Raw genomic sequence first — 19,248 nt, forward strand, 5'->3', positions numbered from 1 at the left:
CGCTGCCGCCGCCGCCGGAAGCAGCCAAAGCCGGTGGGCGCTCCGTACTCCCTTCTTGATGCTGGAGTCAGCAGCAGCTAGGAAGATGGCTGCTGCTGCGGAGGAGTAGTGATGCTCCACATCGGCGTGAGCGGATGGTGTGGATTAGAGCATTTGTTTAGAAAGGTGATTTAATTCCGATTTCGGTTCAGATCTCCTGCAGTGATGCAGGAAACAGAAGGGAGCAATGTGCATGGTCGATTTTACTTCCTAGTACAAAACTGGATACGTAAGTGTGAACTTGACTTATTATAATTTAGACCTTGGCGTAATAGCAATAAGACCAATTCATAGTTAATATTATAAAACGTTTATAAACGTTGCATTGGAAAAGCAGTATATATATAATTTGGGTAGATCGATGACATCGGCTGCACCAATGCAGCAACCAATGTCGGGGTGACTCTGCGTCAGGAGAATCGGGAAGAGCCAACTTGGGGTGTTTTTATTTGTAATGTAGTTGTTTTTTTTTTATCAAGTTATGATTGTCTGCATTTCTGCTTGTTCAGATAACCAGTCATTTTGGTTGTCGTCAGCTGGTATACAATTAAGCACCAGTTGGTTAAATAACCAACGCGTTTTGTAAGCTAGGCTAGTAAACCTGTCCTTGGGGTTTTAACATATAACGTTGTAACGTGCATGGTGCCAGATAGTAATCTATCAGTAAAGCTACCGTATAGGTAAGATCTAAAAATGGTCCAACAGCAGGTTTCCGGAGATCAACGGGTCTGTGTCGGGCTGTCTTGCCTAAGTGATATACCTGCAGTGCCGTATTCGTCGATGTCAGCTCCTTTTCTAAAAGTCAATTCAATCACGTACCAAGCCATTTAAGAATATGCATTTGTTTAAAAAAACGTGCTTTTGGAATAAGTGATAATCGTTTGTTCACGTTTCTTCAGGGGATTGTTTTTGTAGGTTGTAACCGGATACTGACACCGCCGAGATACACGGACTGCGCCTCTACGGCTGAACTCCTGCCGCTGACTTTTACTGGATGTTGGCCGGAAAGTGGGGACACGGACGGATGGCAAATATGAAAACACGAGTGAAAATCCAGCCCGATCACCCGAAACCGGTCGCTGCCCACAGAGACGCCCGCCTGCCACGCAGCTGCTCCCCGCCCTTGTCCGAGGGGATCTCCCGGGCCAGCGGGCTTTGCTGCCTGCACCGACTTTGAGCTCCACTACCTCAGTCTATATCGTTTTATTTTTCACTCAGAAAAGTGTCTGTTTTTGAAACTTTTCCCTGCATCTGAGACTGCTTCAGATCCCGACAATAAAAGGCGCCCCAGTGCATACCTCTTTCGTAAACAGATATATACATATATTTTTGTGCACAAGATGTTTTCGGCGCTGAAGAAGCTGGTCGTCTCGGAAGCCGGTCAGCAAAGGGACAAGAACATCCCTGCCGGCCTGCAGTCTATGAACCAGAGCCTGCAGCGACGCTTCGCTAAGGGGGTTCAGTACAATAGTAAGTGAACCTTTTAAGGGAGTCTGCATTCCCGCTGATCGGGCTTGGAATTGTGGAGGTACCGGCTGAAGCTCCTGGTGGTTGTGGGGGTCTCAGGCCCAAAGTGCTTTAGAGCACTAGAAAATACTACTGCCTTCTTATTTCCCTTTGTAAATATTATGTTACTGCCTAAAACAAAACAGAAAATATCTCCTGCAGTATACATAATAAGGAATATAGCCTGTGGGATAAGTTACATTAACCTTAAACTGTAGCACTTAAAATCTTCTAGATATTTATTTATATTTTATGAAAAGTGTATACATAAGTATGGATAGATTACGTTTGTTAACTACTGTCGAATAAATTGCCTGTTTGAGCACAGTAGTCAATGTATTGTCCTATATGGGTTATGATGTCACTCTGTTGGGCCTTGATTTCAGCCAACGCTACCGCAGTGAGAAATTGCCGTAATTTAATACAAGAGGCCTTTAGTCCAGTGTTTGATCTCTTCCTGTTGATTTCCTTTGGCCAGACGCCAAGGTTATGGACTCAGGATGCTTGTGCGTTGCCTGAATCCAGGCCCCTATATACTGAACACTGATACTGTAAAATAAGCTGGCTTGGGGAAGACAGGGTGTGTAGCTGTTTCTGCTGCTCAAGTGATGTCGTAGGTGTGTGATTTATATGGATATGTGGTTGGTTGGTTAGTTGAGTGTCAGTGTGGTGATTGGTTAAGTGTTGTCTATAGTATGTCCCCTGTCAAGCCAGCAGCCCTTGTGCATTGCTGTGTATTTGGTTCCCCAAGGATGTGCTTCTATGATCTTGGTATGTGCTTTTCCCCATTTACTGTATATATATATATATGGAAGCATTTTGGCCTTACAAGTTCTATATAGGGTTCAACAGCATTGGCCTCAGGGAGTAGTCATAGGCCCAAGCACGTTGACTCGCAGTCACAGGAGCTTTGAGACGAACTTCACTCTGTGCCCCCCAGTGAAGATCGTCATCCGTGGGGACAGGAACACTGGCAAGAGCACACTGTGGCACCGGCTGCAGGGGAGGAAGTTCCTGGAGGAATACATCCCAACACAGGAGATCCAGGTCACCAGCATCCACTGGAACTACAAAAGTGAGGCCTGCCCTCTTACTGTCCCTGCATGGGGAAGGTGACATATGACATGCAAAGTGTTCCTCGCGTTACACTGAAAGCTTTGGCCCCCCCACTACCATGATTTAGTCACGGAGCACGATGTTTGGCTCGTCACACTACAGAGGCTGACTCCTTCACTGCTTCTTCCACATTCACTAGCTTGTCTCCCAACTCACCTCTACCAGTTTATCCTCATGACCGTCGAACCAGAGGTGACATCGGGGCGGAATCGCTAAGGTTGTCTTCCTGCTAAGTGGCCGTGCAGGCAGTGCGGTGACACTGCCGCAGTGGGACTGTTCTGATGGTCCGTTAACCCCTGGGAGCGAGCCAATCAGCTCGGCACGTGTCCAAGCGAAGCGTTTTTCTGGGGGTGGGATGGGGTGGGGACATTTGGCACAAAGACAGCCCCATACCCCCTGCCAGATGATGCATTGATCAGAAGTCCTGTTCAACAATCGTTTTTGGCATCTTGTATGTTTGTTTTCTCCGTGTCCTGCCATTTCATAAGGCTTAACTGGTGCCTTTGTATAATCAAAGTAAAATTACTGCTATATTTCATTTTTCATTTCTCTACATCCATCTTTCATTTTAGGTGTGGGATCCCAGATAGGTAAATATTTACTTCTCACGCCCTTTTAGACTAGATAGAAGTAGGTTGGAGTGTTTGATGTGCAGTGAGGACGAGAAGTTCAATCTGCCTGCTACCAGTAGTTTAACCCACTGAGGGTCTTCTCTGTTGAGAAGAAGCTGCAGATGAACTTGCCTTGGCTCTTAAGAGGCCAACTCCGTGTGTGAGATCCAAGCATTTTGCATAATGCTTTCGTTCTGCTGTCTAATAGGAGTGTGACGATGAGTTTAGCAGGATGTGAGTGTTTCCTGCTTTCTCCATGTTGGCTAAGTCTCTGCTTACTGATCTGGAGACCGGGTTTTTTCGTTGGTGTAAATGGTCTTTTATGTCTGTCCTTCCTCAGCGACTGATGACGTCGTCAAGGTAGAAGTGTGGGATGTCGTAGACAAAGGTGAGTCGAAAGCACTTTTGGGGACGTTCTGTTGATTTCACAGTTAATGTTATAACTTTCTTTGATTCTTAGACTTGAGTGGTGCTGAGTTTCAACAGACCCACTTGTCTGAGTCCAGGATGGTCATTCTGTGTCTGATGGTGATATGAGCAATGATTGGTTGGAGGCACCAATGGACACTGCCTCGATTAACGAATGAAACCCAGCTAATCAGTGTGATATGGGTTAATCTTTGCTGTCACCATCCCATCATCTGCGGGGCGTAGTCTTTTTCACACTGCTGATTTTTATTGTTGATATTAATGCTGTGACTCTTCTTCCCCCTGCGACCCCTTCAGGACAGAAATACCCTCTTCCTGAAGGTCTAGGTGAGGAGCGTTTGAGGCTGGCCTTCGCCTGTCTATCCCCTGTGTAGCCTAGACCTTCAAATGCTTCTGCTGAGTTTGTGTGGCTTTGCAGTTGTGCTTACGTTTATTTATAGAGCTCTGGGTATGTCAGAGGCTCTCATGCAGAGTAATGGCTTTTGTTTGCCGTCGGATCTGCGTGACGGAGGGTGTGATGCGTTTGGCACAGGGTAACAGTTCTTTGAAGACGTGGTCTGAAGAACAATCTGCTGAACTTTCAGTTTTATTTATCTCCCCCGCCCCCCCCCCCCCCCCAATATGCTGCTAAGTGTCTTTGCAGCTAATCACATCTCCACAATGGTCCCATTTGAAACTACTTACTTGAAACTTGTCTCCTCCCTTCACCCTTCACTCTTTTTTTTTTTTAACTGAACGCTAATTTATTGTCAGCCTCTGATAATATCTGGGAATGAGTAAAACTGAAATTTAGCAGTGCTCTGTGTAGCAGAAGTTGAACTTTTCACCGGTAAGGAAAAGCACAGCTTGGAAGCGGTTACTGACCCGGATGGCATCCTGGTGTCTGGTTCTCCTCGGGCCACAAGACCTTCCATGAAGTCACTATCAGGATGATAAGTCTCTGCATGTGATGTTTCAGGTGTAAATTAAGAGCTAATTGTAATATGGTGATCCTACAGGGCTAGCCCTCTGGAGGGCTTCTGTTGCCCTCTGTGATTTAAGGGGTTTATTTTCTACGCGAGCTGCGTAATTGAAGTCCCGCTTCTTAATAATTTAAACCTCCGGGGGTTTAAACCTTGCTCACCCGCTTCCAGCAAAGCCAACCGCTGCCACCGGGTGGTTTCCGTATCTCCCGGGAAGCTTGGAACTCCCCCCTCCCCCCTCACTCGTCGAGGAGAGTGGAGGGCGCCCCTTGCGGTGTCTGCCTCCCCCCCCCCCGCCTTATGCATTGGCAGGCTGATTCTGGCTGCTCATGGTTGCAGTTGCTTGCATCACTTACCACGCTCCCCCCCCCAAAGCTCACGCAGCTTTGCTACTCCTCTAACTGTATGTACATATATCTCTCCCCCACCCCCCCCCCCCCCCCCCCCACTTACTATAGGAAAAGGAAAGAAGAAGGGGGACTCTCTGAAGCTGGAGAATGAGCCGCAGGAGGTGAGTCGTCTCTCTTTCCCAGTATGGCTGCAGATGGTCGTTCTGCTTGAGAACTTATTCTAATTCTAAAGAGAACTTCAGAAATTGAATTAGACTACTGTTATTGTCATCGTACAGTGGCCAATGGGATTTGCTATGTCACTCCAGAGATGGTGCAGAAGAAAAAAAGAAGAGTGAAGTAAAAAAAAAATTAAACATGTACATGCAGTACAGCCTCTCCCCGGGTTACGATGGGATTAAGTTCCGATAAACATATCATAAAGCGAAAATATCTTAAGGGCGGCATGGTGTCGTGGTGGTTAGTGGTTAGGTCCTGGGTTCGGTCCCCGGGTCGGGTGTAGGACCTTTCTGTGTGGAGTTCACATGCTCCCCCTGTGTTTGTGTGGGTTTCTGCTGGGGGCTCCAGTTTCCTCCCCCAGTCCAAAAGTGTGTACGGTAGGTTAATTGGCGAATCTAAGTTGGCCCTGTAATTGTGTGTGTGTGTGTGTGTGTGTGTGTGTGCCCAGTGCTGGTTCCTGCCTGTGCCCGTTTTTCCCAGGATAGGCTCCAGTCCCCCCCCACGACCCCGGTTGGGATTAAGCTGTTACGGTGATGGATGGATGGAAAATATCATAAAGCGAAAATGCATTTTAATACAGTACACCTAAGCTAACAAACGTCATAGCCTAGCCTACCTTAAACAGGCTTAGAACACTTAGTTACAGTTGGGCAAACTCATTAACGCAGTGTGTTTTATAATAAGGTGTTGAATATGTCATGTAATTTATTGAATAGTGTACTGTGTGAAAAACAGAATGGAATTGGAATACCTAATCTTAAAGTCGAAATATCGTAACACGGACCATCGTAACCCAGAGAGCGTCTGTATATACAAAGATGTATAAATATGTACGCGTTGAGAATTTTACAAGAATAAAGGAGCCTGGTGGAGGAGTCTTGACCACGAGGTAGTAGTGCAGTAGTAACAACTAAACTTGACGGCACTTGAAGCACGTCGGTGGCGAAAAGTCTAGCGCAACAGCTACAGGACGCACGTTTCCTTGGCGACGCGCTCAGCCGACATGCTCCATCCTGGCCTCAATCATTCTTCCTGCTCTGTAAACCCGATTGTTGGACCCTGAACCTCGTCCCCCTTCCCCCCGCCAGGCTGAGACGGAGCTGGCTCTGGATGCCGAGTTCCTGGACGTGTACAAGAACTGCAACGGCGTCATCATGATGTTTGACATCACCAAGCAGTGGTATGCACCATCTTCTGGGGGTAGGGGGTAGGGGGTAGGGGGGTCGTAAAGTTTTTTGTTTGAGGGTGAATAGAAAATTCATTTTTTGGGGATTTTCTTTGGTTTGGATTATTAATCACTTTATTATGGGCTCAGAAATTTGTAGGTCAACATCCCATGACTTGTAATAGGATTATATTATAACAGGATTAACAGAAATGTGACCAGTTGCATGTTACATGCCTGAAACACGTTGGTTATGTGGCGGCTCCCTCACTAACCCCGTGTCCTCCGTTGCCGTGCCGCCCAAACGCAGGACGTTTAACTACATCATCCGGGAGCTACCCAAGGTGCCCAGCCATGTGCCTGTGTGTGTGTTGGGCAACCAGCGTGACATGGGCGAGCACCGCGTCATCCTGCCCGATGACATCCGCGACTTTATCGTGGGCCTCAACAGGTAGGGGGCGCCGTACTCCACCCGGACCTTCAGGAGACCTTCAGTTTACGTTTAGTTATTGGCTAGACCTGCAAGAAAGGTTTTCGGTTTTCGGTTCATTTTCTCAAGGGTACAACAGCAGTGCTTATGGTCCTATAACAGAAATTCAGAACCATCCACAAAAACGACTTTGCTCTGCTTTGGTTTTTGTGGATGTATGTGAGAGAGAGAATTTTTCTTTTCTCCCCTAAACCAGAAGGTCAGGACTTGGTTTGGTCACCAGACTATCATAAGACCTGCATGATCTGCACATCCCCTGTCATCTCTCTCTATCTCTATCTCTCTCTCTTTCTCTCTCTCTCACTCTCTCTCTCTATCTTGTTTGTCTGTTGCCTTTTATCTGCTCAGACCCCTCGGATCGTCCTACATCCACTACGCCGAGTCCTCCATGAAGAACGGCTTTGGCCTGAAGTACCTGCACAGGTTCTTCAACATCCCCTTCCTGCAGCTGCAGGTCAGTTCCTGGGTTTTGTGAGACTTGTTTTGCATCGCTAAGCCTTTTGCTTGGTGCTAAGACCTGGAGTGGGATGGCGGAAGGCTTTGTTACCCCCCCCCCAAGGAGCTATACTTGGAATGGCCCTGCTTTTTGAGTATTTCAGCATAGCTGGCGCCTGCGAGGCGCCCCAGTCCGGCCCGAGCCCCCAGCGTGTTTACGGACAGCGTCGGACGCATTAAGCATTTATGTGGCGGCCGGTTATTGCTGGTTTTACATTATTCATGGCGATGGCTTTGGTGACGCTGGGGCCTCAGGCCGCAGCACCTGACACGGACGTCTTCTCAGAGGGCATTCGACGCATGCCACCCCCTTACGAAGCCGCTGACTCCATTCTCCCTGATTAATCCCCTGCTAAACTCTACAAGCTCCACAACACCAAGATTCCCCCTGAAAGCACTGTGACTTGAGCGGCATTTTATCCAAACATGGAATCGAATAAACAGCTCGGCAGCAGTGAGATTTAAGCGCCACAGACCGTATCCCATAATCCCCCTGGTCAGGCCTGCAGGGCAATGTGTGGCTCAGTGGGTTAGTACTCTGTGCCTGTGATCGGAAGGTTGCCGGTTCAAATCTCTGATTTCACCGTTAGGCCATTGAACAAGACCCTTAGCCCCTAATTGCTCCAGGTACTGTCTGCTTTCAATTGTATGTCACTTTCGACAAAAACATCTGCTAAGTAAATGTAAATCGACTGTGTGAGGAGCTTTTTAAAAAAAATTTAAAAATGTCCCCCAAAGTATACATGCCGTGTTTACAACTGTAATGGTTTGGGGTGGGAAGGAGTGCCGATTCAGTCCCAGTAACTTGGTTGAGTGTCTACCACCCACTAACTTGGTTGAGTTTCCGCTGCCCGGCCCACAGTAACCTAAACCTGCCGTTTGATTATTAATGATACAGACCAAAAGAGCACGAGGGCAACGCCGATCACCTTTCATCCGCGAATGTGTTTTCATTTGTTGCCCTGGGGGGGGGGGTGGAGTCAAATGGGGGCGGAGTCACATGGGGCCTCATGATTGGCTGAGGCCAGCTGTCTGTAACCATGCAGAGGGAGACGCTGCTACGGCAGCTGGAGACCAACCAGCTCGACATTGATGCCACTCTGGAGGAGCTGACTGTGCAGCAGGAGACTGAGGACCAGAACTACGACATGTATGTACACAGGAGCATAAGGAGCTTCCCATTTATATAAGTTCTGTATATAGAGTCAGAAATTCTATTTTTTACTCCCTCACACCCTCCTACACCATCACACTAAAGGTTGTTTTTTTTTTTTTAAATTGCTGTATTTCCTGAAAATAAAATGTCCATATTTGGCTTCTGGTAAAGCAATGAATTCCTGTTGGCTGGATCAGTCGTTGGCATGGAAACCTGCAGGAAGTACAGCAAGCGGGTACTCCTGCTTTGGAGGGTGGGATCCAGTAGGTGTTTAGGTCTCAGCAGATTGAGGGCCGGGCAGAGGTCAGTGTGGGCAGATGGTGCGCCAGAGAGGTGCCGTGGTGGGCAGGGTGGCATCTTTGAGGGGAGATAAAATCGGCTCTTGGTAGAAGACGAGGGAAAGGCCTGGGCAGCCACGCCTTGGTGAAAATGGAGGAAAGGTCTTTGCAAGGGGCTCTGGGAGTGTGAGGTAGGGATTGATGACAGTGAGGAGAGCCTCTCCTTCTGTGGTGTGATGGTGCAGCGGAGAGAGGCTCAAAGTCAAAGGCTGACTCAAGGTCTGACTCTGCAGATTTTTGGAGCGGATGGAGAGCCGTGCCGCCAACGGACAGAGCCCCTCCTCCGGCTCGCAGTCGCCCATCGTGCCCCCCAGTGCACCCTCCACGGCCACCCCCAGCCCAGGGACGCCCCAGGCCGGCGTTAACCCCCACATCCTGCTGGCCTCCCCCCCCTGCGCTCCTCCCCCTCCCCTCGCCACGCCAGCCCCTGCCCCACAGACACAGCCTCCCGCCCAGTCACTGGAGCGCCCCCCGCAGCCGGCCACACCCCCGGGCCCTGCGGCCCAGGCCCCGCCCACTCAGAAGCGGGGCTTCATCTCGCGACTCTTCGGGGCTGCCTCCACAGAGGGCCCCACAGGTGAGGACTTTGGGAATCTGGAGCCCCCTGCTGTCTGCAGACGGCAAGTGCAACAAAGCGTGTTTCCTGCACGATCGCGACATTGCTCGTGGCATTACTCCCACAGGCCTGTAGAGGGCGAGGTGGAGTCACGCGGAAACTGGGCCGCCTTTATCAGAAGCTGTGGCAGATGCAGCGCGACCGTGGGCGGAATGCTGATGAGGGAGGTGTCTTACTGTCGGCAGGATAAAATGCCCATACCCACCATGCAGAAACACACGCAGGCACGCATGCTGCCCCTGCTGCATTGCAGATGCGTGACGCCAGAAGGTGGAGTTGGGGGTGGCCCATCACTCTTCACACCTCCCTGCATACACTCCCCCACCCCAGGCACGTGGGAGAAAGCCTAATGTAATGTATTCTGGACAGAGCTGATATGTTTGTGTCCTGTGATGGACCAGCATCCCAGCTTAGAATAAACCCCCAGCCACCCTGTAGCAGATGAATGGTTGTAGGTACTGTGCTGACCCAAGTCTTCCTGCTTTACTCTACGACGGTGTTTCCCAACCCGGTCCTCCGGAACCCACACACGAGGCATGTGTTTGCTCAATGTTTTGGGAGGTAGCAAAAATGGCAAATGGACTGCATTTATATAGCGCTTTTCTACTCCTACGAGCACTCAAAGCGCTTTACAATACATGCCTCACATTCACCCATCCACACTCACATCCACACGCCGGTGGCGGAGGCTGCCATTCAAGGTGCCAACCTGCTCACCGGGAGCAATTTGGGGTTCAGTGTCCTGCTCAAGAGCACTTCGATGGGGTCAGGAGGAAACGGGGCTTGAACCTGCAACCCTCCAGTTGCCGAACGATAGCATCACCATCGCCCCGACGGAACGTGGACTTTCTGGCAGGGAGCTGGGAGGGACCAAAAGACCTGGGTTGGGAAGCACTGCTCTAAGATTTTATTCCACGAGGGTGTTGTGATGTGATTTGATGTGTGAGCCCGTTGTGACCGTGGTGGCATCGCCCTGCCCCCATCAGCAGATGCCCCGCCCCCCAAGCCGCAAGGGAACGTGCAGAGCGTGGACGACTTTGTGCCGGATGACGGCCTGGACCGCAGCTTCCTGGAGGACAGCGGAACGGGAAAAGCGAAGGCCAAGCCGACAGCCACCGTGGACAGTGACAGGTAAGGGGGGCCGGGGTGGTGCCTAGGACCCCATCTCCTATGACCTTTGACCTCCAAGGGGGGGTTGCGCTTGCTCTTATTCCACAGGGAGACTGGCATTTTTTACCATATCCCTGTTGGGTGGGTCGTTTTGCGTCACATATTCAGTTTCCTCAGTATAAGAGCCATTGTGTCCTTTTGGATGTTTGAGAAGGAGCGATGTCTCCCCTCACAGCGACGGAGAGGGCAGAGGAGGGAACCCCCTAGTGGCTGGTTTCCAGGACGACCTGGACCCTGATGACAAGGCCCCATCCAGGCGCGGGCCCTCCGCCACCTCACAGAGCACGAATGTCACTCTATCCAGTGACGAGGAGGAGCCGCATTTGAAAACCCCCGCCGCCCCTATGGGGGAGGACGGCAAACGGTGAGGGGAGTGAGTGTGGTCAGGGGCTCTCTCACACACCGCCACCACCCGACTGTAGGTTTTAGTCCCAGTGTCACCAACTGGGTGACTTAAGGCTGGTGATTGTTTCTTGGGATGGATTTTGAGAAGCAGAAGATGCCTTTGAGATATGCAGAAGATAAATCTTTGATTCTAAATCCCAGAAGTTATCTTTAAGGAAATTGTTTGTGATTGCAGACTGAACAGTACACAACCACACAAAGACAAAAATAGACAATACATAGCACCATCTACAACAGTTTTTAAAAATATATATCTAACATATAGGTCCTGTTTACACTTGGTCTTGGACCATCAGATCACAAGTAGACATCACCGTTTACGTCCGTCATGCTTCTCCATGGTGTCCAGCTGAGCACTTGTGTTCAGATTTCATTACTGTCCACATTGCTTCTGCTAGAAGGTCAAATGGCCTCATGTGCAGTTATTGTGACGCCCTGTTTGGGGATGCATCAGGACGCTTTCGGATCGCAGTGCGTCTTGGTTTTGAAACTGAACAGCGCTAAATAAAACAGGGCCACAGAGATAGTAATAAATAGGTAGTGGATATGACAATAAGTACAGAAATTTTACTCTAGAAAGAAAAAGTCTTATGTGCCTATTTATTCCCCATTTGCCCAGCAAAATACACCAGTTGCCCAGTCTGATGGCCCTCAGAAGGAATTGCTTCTTGAGGCATTCAGTGGAGTGTTTAATTAATTAAATTAAAATGAATTAATTTAATATAGGCACTTTAATTAGTAGTATTTAACTGTCTGGATGGTTCATTTAGGTATCAAAGGTCAAGCAGCCTACCCCCCCCTCGGGACCTAAGCCAGCCGTTGCTGGTGTCCAGCATGTTCTTTAACCACTCGCATCACCTGCTGCCTTTCTGGTTCAGCCCCCCCATCAACACAGTGATTCAACCCATCCAGACGAAGGAGGCGGAGAACAAGCTCCCTGCCACGTTGCCGGGGAAACGAGCTTCCCTGCCCACCGCTGCGACCTCCACGCGATCCGCACGCCATGGCAAGAAGAAAGGGGGCGCCGCCGAGAGCGACTCCTCCGACACGGACCCCGAGGCCCCCGTCGCCAAGCAGCTACTCTCCTTCGTCATGGACGACCCGGATTTCGAGAGCGAGGAATCAGACACGCAGAAGATAAATAAGGTTCCCCATTTGTCTCCGTACTGCAGCCGGGCAAAGGGCTAGAAGCCGTCCTGACAACAGATATAATAGCAGGAATTATGGGTAAACTGAGGTTTGACACACTAATCAGGTCATAAATAAATTGCTATATTGCAACACAACCTCTGTGAATCAGGTTCAGATGGCAATGAACTTGGTATCAATAATGCAGCACACATCACTGATCTGATTTTGTCCTCTCAAATTGCTTTGCCTTCTCCAGTTGATTATAGAGTAATTATTTAATATCATATCCTCTAACCCCCCCCGCTCGCCCCCAGGACATCTTCCCAGTGCGGGATGACCCTTCTGACCTGTCAGATGAGGAGCTGCTGCCTCATAAAGTGACAGCCCCCCCTGAGTCTCTGAAGCCCGCAGTGGTGTCCTTCAAAAACAAGGACACCGCCGATCTGTTTGGCCTGGGCCTGGAAGAGACGCCGGCCAGGGTCAGCAGCGACGATCAAGATGGTAAGTTGGGCCCCTCCCTCGTGTGTCCAAAAACCAACCAATCGGGGATCCCTGCATCTCTGTCTACATTTACATTTATTTATTTAGCAGTTGCCAAAGCGATGTGCAATTGAGACAGATAATATATCACAAGTATACAGTACAGCTGTCACGCAGCCAGCTTAGATACAAGTGCGAGATAGTTATGGGAACAAGAGCTAAATAAAATGACAGAGCCTAATATGAGAAAAGATATTAAGTAAAAAGAAAATCTGGTATGAACTAAGTCTAAGCGCAAAATTACAAGTGAATTCACTAGTGCCAAGTGAAGCCATATCAGCGGACCAATCAACAGAGACCAAGAGCCCCGAAGGGTAGGATGTGGTCAGCTGAGATGTTTCAGAAAAAGATGGGTCATAAGATGTTCCTTGAAGGCTGTGGGGGATTCTGCAGACCGAATATACTGGAGTTGGTTGTTCCATCATCTAGTACTCAGGTGGCGTTTTGATTGATGACTGTAGGTGATATGGAACATTGGTCTTGATGAGCAACTATACAACTCTGGGGGAAAAATGAAGACCACAGCAAAATTTTCTCTTTCCCTCATTTCTCAATTTACTATAAAATATATCAACGTGTATATTTTACACAGAAACATACCAATAAACTACTGACCACATTTGAATCGAAATTGCAAATAAATTCTTTCCAGCCAAAACTTTTTGTGCTGAAAATGACATCTAGTCAAAAAATCAAGTATAATAGTTACACCTGCCAACTAAACAAGTTTATATCCATTATTAAATAATAAAGTTTTAACCTAGGAAGGGCTCAGTAATTAATATTTAGTGGCATAACCTCAATTCTTTATTAAAGCTTTGATGTCTCTTGCAAGTTCTCCACCAGTCCCTCACATTGTTGTTGGTTGGTTTTGTTTGATGGCTTGTGATCATCCGTGTTGCACTTCATAATATTCCAGATGTTTTCTTTAGGGTTCAGGTCTAGAGATTGAGTTGGCCTTGTTAGGGTCCTGATCTGGCTGTATGGCATGGAGCATTGTCCTGCTCAAAAACCCAGTCATCAGAGTTGGGGAACATGATCTGAGTAGATGGAAACAAGTATTTTTCAGGACCTCCTTGTACGTTAGTCGAGTCATGCATTCTTCAGGGACAAATCTGTCCAGTCGAGCCTTGCTGAAGCTCCCTCAGATAATCAGTGATCCTCCACCAAATTTCACAGTGGGCGCATGGCACTGGGGCTCGTAGGTCTTTCCAAGTCTCCATCTAACCATCAAACGGCCAGGCGTTGGGTAGGGGTACTTTTCCCAAAATTTCATTGATGCTGACAACATTACCAACTTGTATACTTGGAACCATGCAACTGAACGGTTCCAACTATGTACGTTGCTATTGGGAACCTTTGGCAAACATACCCCAGAGCTGAACACTGGACTCGTCAGAGAAGATGACCTTACCCCAGTCCTCTACAGTCAAATCCTTATGGTTTTTTGCAAACCCCAGTCTGGCTCTTCTCCACTCCTCATTGATTATGGGCTAATTCCTTGCTTTATGGGACTTCAGTGCTGCTTCTTGGAGTCTGATATGATCTGTCCTAGCAGTGCACTTTACACTGGCACTTAATGTTCCCATTCTTTTTGAAGGTCACTTGAGGTCATCCTCTGATTCATGAGGCACTGTTGGATAAGTTGACTGTCATCTCTGGCATTAGAAAGTCACTTCTGCCCTCTACGTGGCTGGTTCCCAGTGTCTCCTGCTTCACCTTGTTCTCATGTGGTGTTGTTTTAGAAATTTTGAATCTGAAAGCAACCTGCCACTCAGTGTAGCCTTCTGCCAGCAAAACCACGATTGTGGCCTCCTCCTCCTCACTCAGACCTTTAGAAATCGTCATCTTTGGCATGGTCAGTGGTTGTAGCATAATGTGTCTTGATTAGAATTATCTAACATATTAGAAATGTTTTACGGCAACCATTTGGTCCTATTGAAACAGGTATGCTTTGTTCACAGCAGTGGTTCCCAAACCTACGTCATTTGGTAAGATTAGGTTAAGCTAATCAACTAGTCAATCACTCATTATGTTGAATCATGTGTGTTGAATACCAACACCAACAAATCCTACACATGGAATGGCTGCCATTGACATAGAAATGCAGATTTTTATTTTTTTATATTGAGAGGTCTCATTTTTTTCAGAGCTCTGTGTAGGTAGAACTGCTCCTCTAGGGAGCCAAAGGAGAGTGACAAAGGGATACAAGATGAGTGCATTATATCTGATTGAATACCAGATGTGGTGCTGCATTTCGAAACATCTGCAGTGGCTTCACAGTACAGGCTGGCAGCCCTGTCTGTAAAGAGTTGGAGCAATCAAGCTGAGACATAACACATGGCTGGAAAAGGTGTTGAGCTGTATGTTCAAATAAGATCTGATCTTCCTGATATACAAGCTATATCTGCAGATGGAGACAGCAAAGGATAACCATGAAGGTGATGATCCCTCATCCGTGGCTACAGAGTTCACAAGGAACTTGAAAATCTGAGCTGTTTTCTGGAGGGAAAGAGGTAGAATTAGATATCTGCATAGTGAAAGAAGACGTGTAGCTAAATTATTAGACCTAGTGAAGTGGTGTTCAGAATAGGGCCAAGAACGTAAGCTCTCATTCATTGATGTGACTTGGACACCTGTGCTCCTCAAAACACCTGGAAAGATCTATCTGGGCCTGCTTCCATTGAGCAAAAACAATGCAGGTGCTAATTGCTAACCCCACAACCAAAACTTCCAAGTTTCTTAACACAGTGTTTCTCAACCCAGTCTTTGGGGACCCTCAGACAGTCCATGTTTTTGATCTCTCCCAATTTCCTAGGGTTTGGGAGGGAGCAAAAACCTGGACCTTCTAGGTGTCCCCGAGGACTGTTTTGAGAATTACTTAACTTACTGCCCACAGATCAGGTTTCTATGGAAACAAACCAACAAGTTACTAGCTAGACAAAGTACTCAGTGCAGGGGCTTGCCCGTGTGTCTGTGTGTGTATGTCGGCTGTTTGATTTTGTTTGCTTTCTTTGTTTAACATCACCAACACAAGTACATTGAGGTTTTGCCATACATTTGTGGAGGAAAAATAACAAACTATTCAAAATGAAAATACTTGTTAATTGCACCCCGTGTTTCAAGTTTGGTAATGCAACCCCCCCCCCCCTCCCAAGATGAAGTGCAAACCTTCAGAAACAATCGGCCAATCAAAAACTTTCTAAGAGATCTTTGTTTTTATTTTTCCAGACAAATTAGGCAAGCAATCATCAAAAGAGAAGAAGAAAAAGAAGAAAAGCAAGGAGGTATGTTCAAAAGAAAAGTGGAATAAAAATCAACCCAGTTTAACTTATAAACTGGCAGGTGGCACTTGGAGGCATCCGAGGGGCATGGATATCCTGGCAGATTTAAATGGGGACCAGTTTGACACCTTGTTGGGGGCCCCAGAATTTCTAGCCACGCCCCTGATGACAGGATTTATTTGATGGCTCTTAGAAATTGTTTGTGTTCTGTGTGAAAGTATTAGCTCATGCAGAGGGATTAGCAGAGCATTTTAGGCTGGGATTGTGTGCAAAACTGCTTTTGGATCTGATCAGGAGGATGAAAAAGGTGGCAAGAAGCGGCACAAACACAAGAAGAAGGTGAAAGAGGAGACGGGGACAGCGGCTGAGAAGGAGAAAGAGAGGGAGAAAGAAAAGGAGAAAGAGAAGGAGAAGAAGAAGAAGCCGAAGACAAAGAAGACCACGGACGTGGACGACCTGGAGGCCTTCCTGGCCGGGGTGGAGGGGCCCGTCAAGTCCGGAGGCGGAGACTATGAGGAGCTGTAGGACTGCGCCCCCTGAGCAAGGCTGGAGGTGTGTGACAGTCAGCTTTCCATCACCGACCCGCTGCGAATCGTCCACCAATGTAATGCTGCCCTAAGTTACACTTAATTTCTCAGCATGGTACCTGTGAGTCTTTTTATTTTATTTTATTTTATTGAAATTATAACCACTCCCCCCATTGATAATACTTCCACATATGACATTCCAATAAAAAATGGTTTGATTCAACAGAAACTGAGCAGATTAAAGCACCGTCTGATTGTAAGAAGCGACTGCTCCTTTCCACTTTCAGTAACGTCTTCCTGTCTTTTTTTTTTTTTTTTTTTTTTTGTCTGATGCAAGGCTTTAGAGCATGACAGTTCAACAGCCGTTCTACCGTCCGTCACCATAGATACACGCCGCACCGATTATCAGCTGTTTGTCAAGGTTGCTCTGTTACTTCCTAATGAAGGTGAAATGTGAAAATTTCAGTTTTGCACGTGACGGTATTCCGTTGGCATGGTCCTGCAAAGACGGCCGGCGCGTCCTTTCAGAACGGGGTCGAGGACACAAGTCAGGATCCAAACGGGACAGGGCCTAAGGGCGGCCGGGGCTCCGTCATACGGTTCTGCAAGCTCAGCGCTGCCCCTGAGGTAACTCACTGCCTTAATGTTTCGATACACCCCCCACCCCAGCTTTCTGAGGTGGAGACTCAAAGGTCAAACCGAGCTGTCCCCGGACAGGATGCCTTTGGTAGTTGAAGCCCATTTCCTTGCAAACTGTTACCCTTTTGCCGTACGCAGGAATGTTGCCCCAAGTGCATGCTGGCTATGCTTTCTTCAAAGATGCTGAATGCTTTAAAAAAAAATGTTTTTCTTTTTCTTTTTTTGCAATACAAAACATCTAAGGGTTTCTGTGCAATTTTTTTTGATTTGCTGGTCTTCATTTTGACTCCACAGTATTTAAAGCTGTTACTTTTTCATTTTTCTATGTGTATTGTTGTTGTTTGTCTGAATTAACCATCTGACTGTACTATTTTAGAGCAGAGACTTTATCTGGGGCTAAGTGAGAGTGGCAGCTACGGAAGGTTCTGGAATCTCCAGCAGCCTCCTGACCCCCAGATTTTTGCTGTTACAGCAACTCGTATGTGTCTCCCTGCCTTTGTTGTGTTTGTCTGACGGTGTTAAAATTACCCCACTGAAGCAGTGAGTGGTCACTTTGGAAATACAGAGATGCTATTTTAAAAGATGTACTTATTTTGAGGTGGGTGAAATATTTGTCACAACTTACCGTTCGGATATTGTGTTGAAAAATACATCGAAAATCTGTATTAAGTTTTACACACAGATTTATTTGAGACATGTATTTTTCATGTTTGCGATGTCTGGGGTATTGAATTTGTAATATTTGTTTGTGTACATACACATTTTTCCCATAGGGGAGCTGAAAGTGTTAGTGTGAAATATCATTTAGGGCATAGATAAACGTGGATCAAAATCATTTAGGAGAATCTTGCTTCGGGAAGGTTTTATTTTGTGGTTGTTAGTTTAGGGAACATAAATCCATCAAACAAATTCTCCGTTAATTAACCAGAAGGATTGTTGTTCCATGGCCTTCCCACTTGAAAAATTTATTCTTTCTATAAGTTATAAAAGAACGGTTAACTGATGGCTTCCTTTGCACTTGAAATTCCTGGCGCCTTCGTAGTATTTGGATTTTGATATTTTCTCGCAAAATCGTGGGGGATACTGCTTATTTTCAAATTACGCTGAAGGTGGGATTAGAACTTCGAATATGTTTAGGGATTTCACTGTGACGTCGGTAATCAGTTGCTATCGATAAAAAACAATTTCCTCTTATTTTAATACTGTATGTCTGGAATGTTTTTATCGACAACGAATTGTTAGACACGAATGCAGGCGGGATTGGTTCATTCTTCGGGTCCAGGATCAGAACCGACCTACTCGCCCACGTGGGTTGCGCTAATCGCGCTTTGTGCGCATGTGCGCTCAGCCTTGTGAACCACGTTCAGGACTTATCATGTGCAATTGCTCAATTATTTATAAGCCCGTTATAACAATGGTTAAAAATATAAAATAATGTGTTTGCTAATGCATTATTTGTAAATAAGGAATGCTACTTTTTCTGGATGTTCATTCGGTTTTATGTTAAAGTTAATTTCGATCAATAAAATTTATTTTGGCAGTGTGTTTAAATCTGAGGCGCGATCGATGTACAGTTCACATTATTTGCAACAAAGTTTAAACTTTGCATAGACTATGCATTGATATGAACGAGCAGCAGGTAAGGCAGTCGATACATGTTAAATACTATTTGTTTTTCCATTTGCGGCGTATGGGTTGTACATACAAGTATAAAAAGGTGGAAAATAAGTCTATTCATATGTAATACTTTTATTCCTATGAAATGCTTCCATCTGCATAGCTTGTGTAGATCTTTGTTCACGTTGTGGAATAAATGCAAACATTTTCTTCTTACTTGATGTTTTGTGTGGTCACTTCGGCCCTCGTTTACAAACATGGATGATCTTAAGTGTAAGCGTGGACGAAAACGGCGCACATCCGCACGTAGCCTGTCTTCATAAAACGACAAAAAGTGCGACTCGTTTTTCAACTGCTAGGGGGCGTAAACGTGTTACTGCAAATATTTCGTTCAGACGATTGCGATTATTAACCTGCTTTCCGTCACGAGCGCTTTCACTAGC

At 46.9% G+C, this 19,248-nt stretch overlaps 1 protein-coding gene across 10 annotated transcripts; it reads left to right on the top strand.

The window, feature by feature from the left end:
• The first annotated feature begins 23 nt into the window (after positions 1 to 23).
• Positions 24 to 19,021, top strand: LOC111835360 (rab-like protein 6). Of its 10 annotated transcripts, none has more exons than XM_023795577.2 (19): positions 24 to 165; positions 939 to 1,509; positions 2,486 to 2,620; positions 3,234 to 3,251; positions 3,613 to 3,660; positions 3,999 to 4,028; positions 5,122 to 5,174; positions 6,321 to 6,412; positions 6,708 to 6,848; positions 7,236 to 7,341; positions 8,429 to 8,532; positions 9,110 to 9,453; positions 10,479 to 10,623; positions 10,838 to 11,026; positions 11,946 to 12,213; positions 12,513 to 12,699; positions 15,970 to 16,025; positions 16,317 to 16,574; positions 16,887 to 19,021. In XM_023795577.2, the coding sequence occupies exons 2-18, from the start codon at positions 1,380 to 1,382 to the stop codon at positions 16,545 to 16,547; spliced, it is 2,277 nt and encodes a 758-aa protein (XP_023651345.1). In that variant the 5' UTR covers positions 24 to 165; positions 939 to 1,379; the 3' UTR covers positions 16,548 to 16,574; positions 16,887 to 19,021. The 10 variants fall into 10 exon arrangements, with proteins under 10 accessions (XP_023651345.1, XP_023651346.1, XP_023651343.1 ...); XM_023795578.2 differs by having other exon boundaries at positions 17,016 to 19,021; XM_023795575.2 differs by having other exon boundaries at positions 16,317 to 19,021.
• Positions 19,022 to 19,248: the final 227 nt, after the last annotated feature.

This window comes from Paramormyrops kingsleyae, chromosome 7 (assembly GCF_048594095.1).
Source record: "Paramormyrops kingsleyae isolate MSU_618 chromosome 7, PKINGS_0.4, whole genome shotgun sequence".
Lineage (NCBI taxonomy): Eukaryota > Metazoa > Chordata > Actinopteri > Osteoglossiformes > Mormyridae > Paramormyrops > Paramormyrops kingsleyae.

Excerpts from the sequence above, each read along its gene's own strand:
- LOC111835360 (XM_023795575.2), top strand. The coding sequence starts at position 1,380 with ATGTTTTCGGCGCTGAAGAAGCTGGTCGTCTCGGAAGCCGGTCAGCAA. Across the intron at positions 8,533-9,109 it reads GAGGACCAGAACTACGACAT|ATTTTTGGAGCGGATGGAGA; the intron begins GTATGTACACAG and ends CTGACTCTGCAG. Across the intron at positions 11,027-11,945 it reads ATGGGGGAGGACGGCAAACG|CCCCCCCATCAACACAGTGA; the intron begins GTGAGGGGAGTG and ends TTTCTGGTTCAG.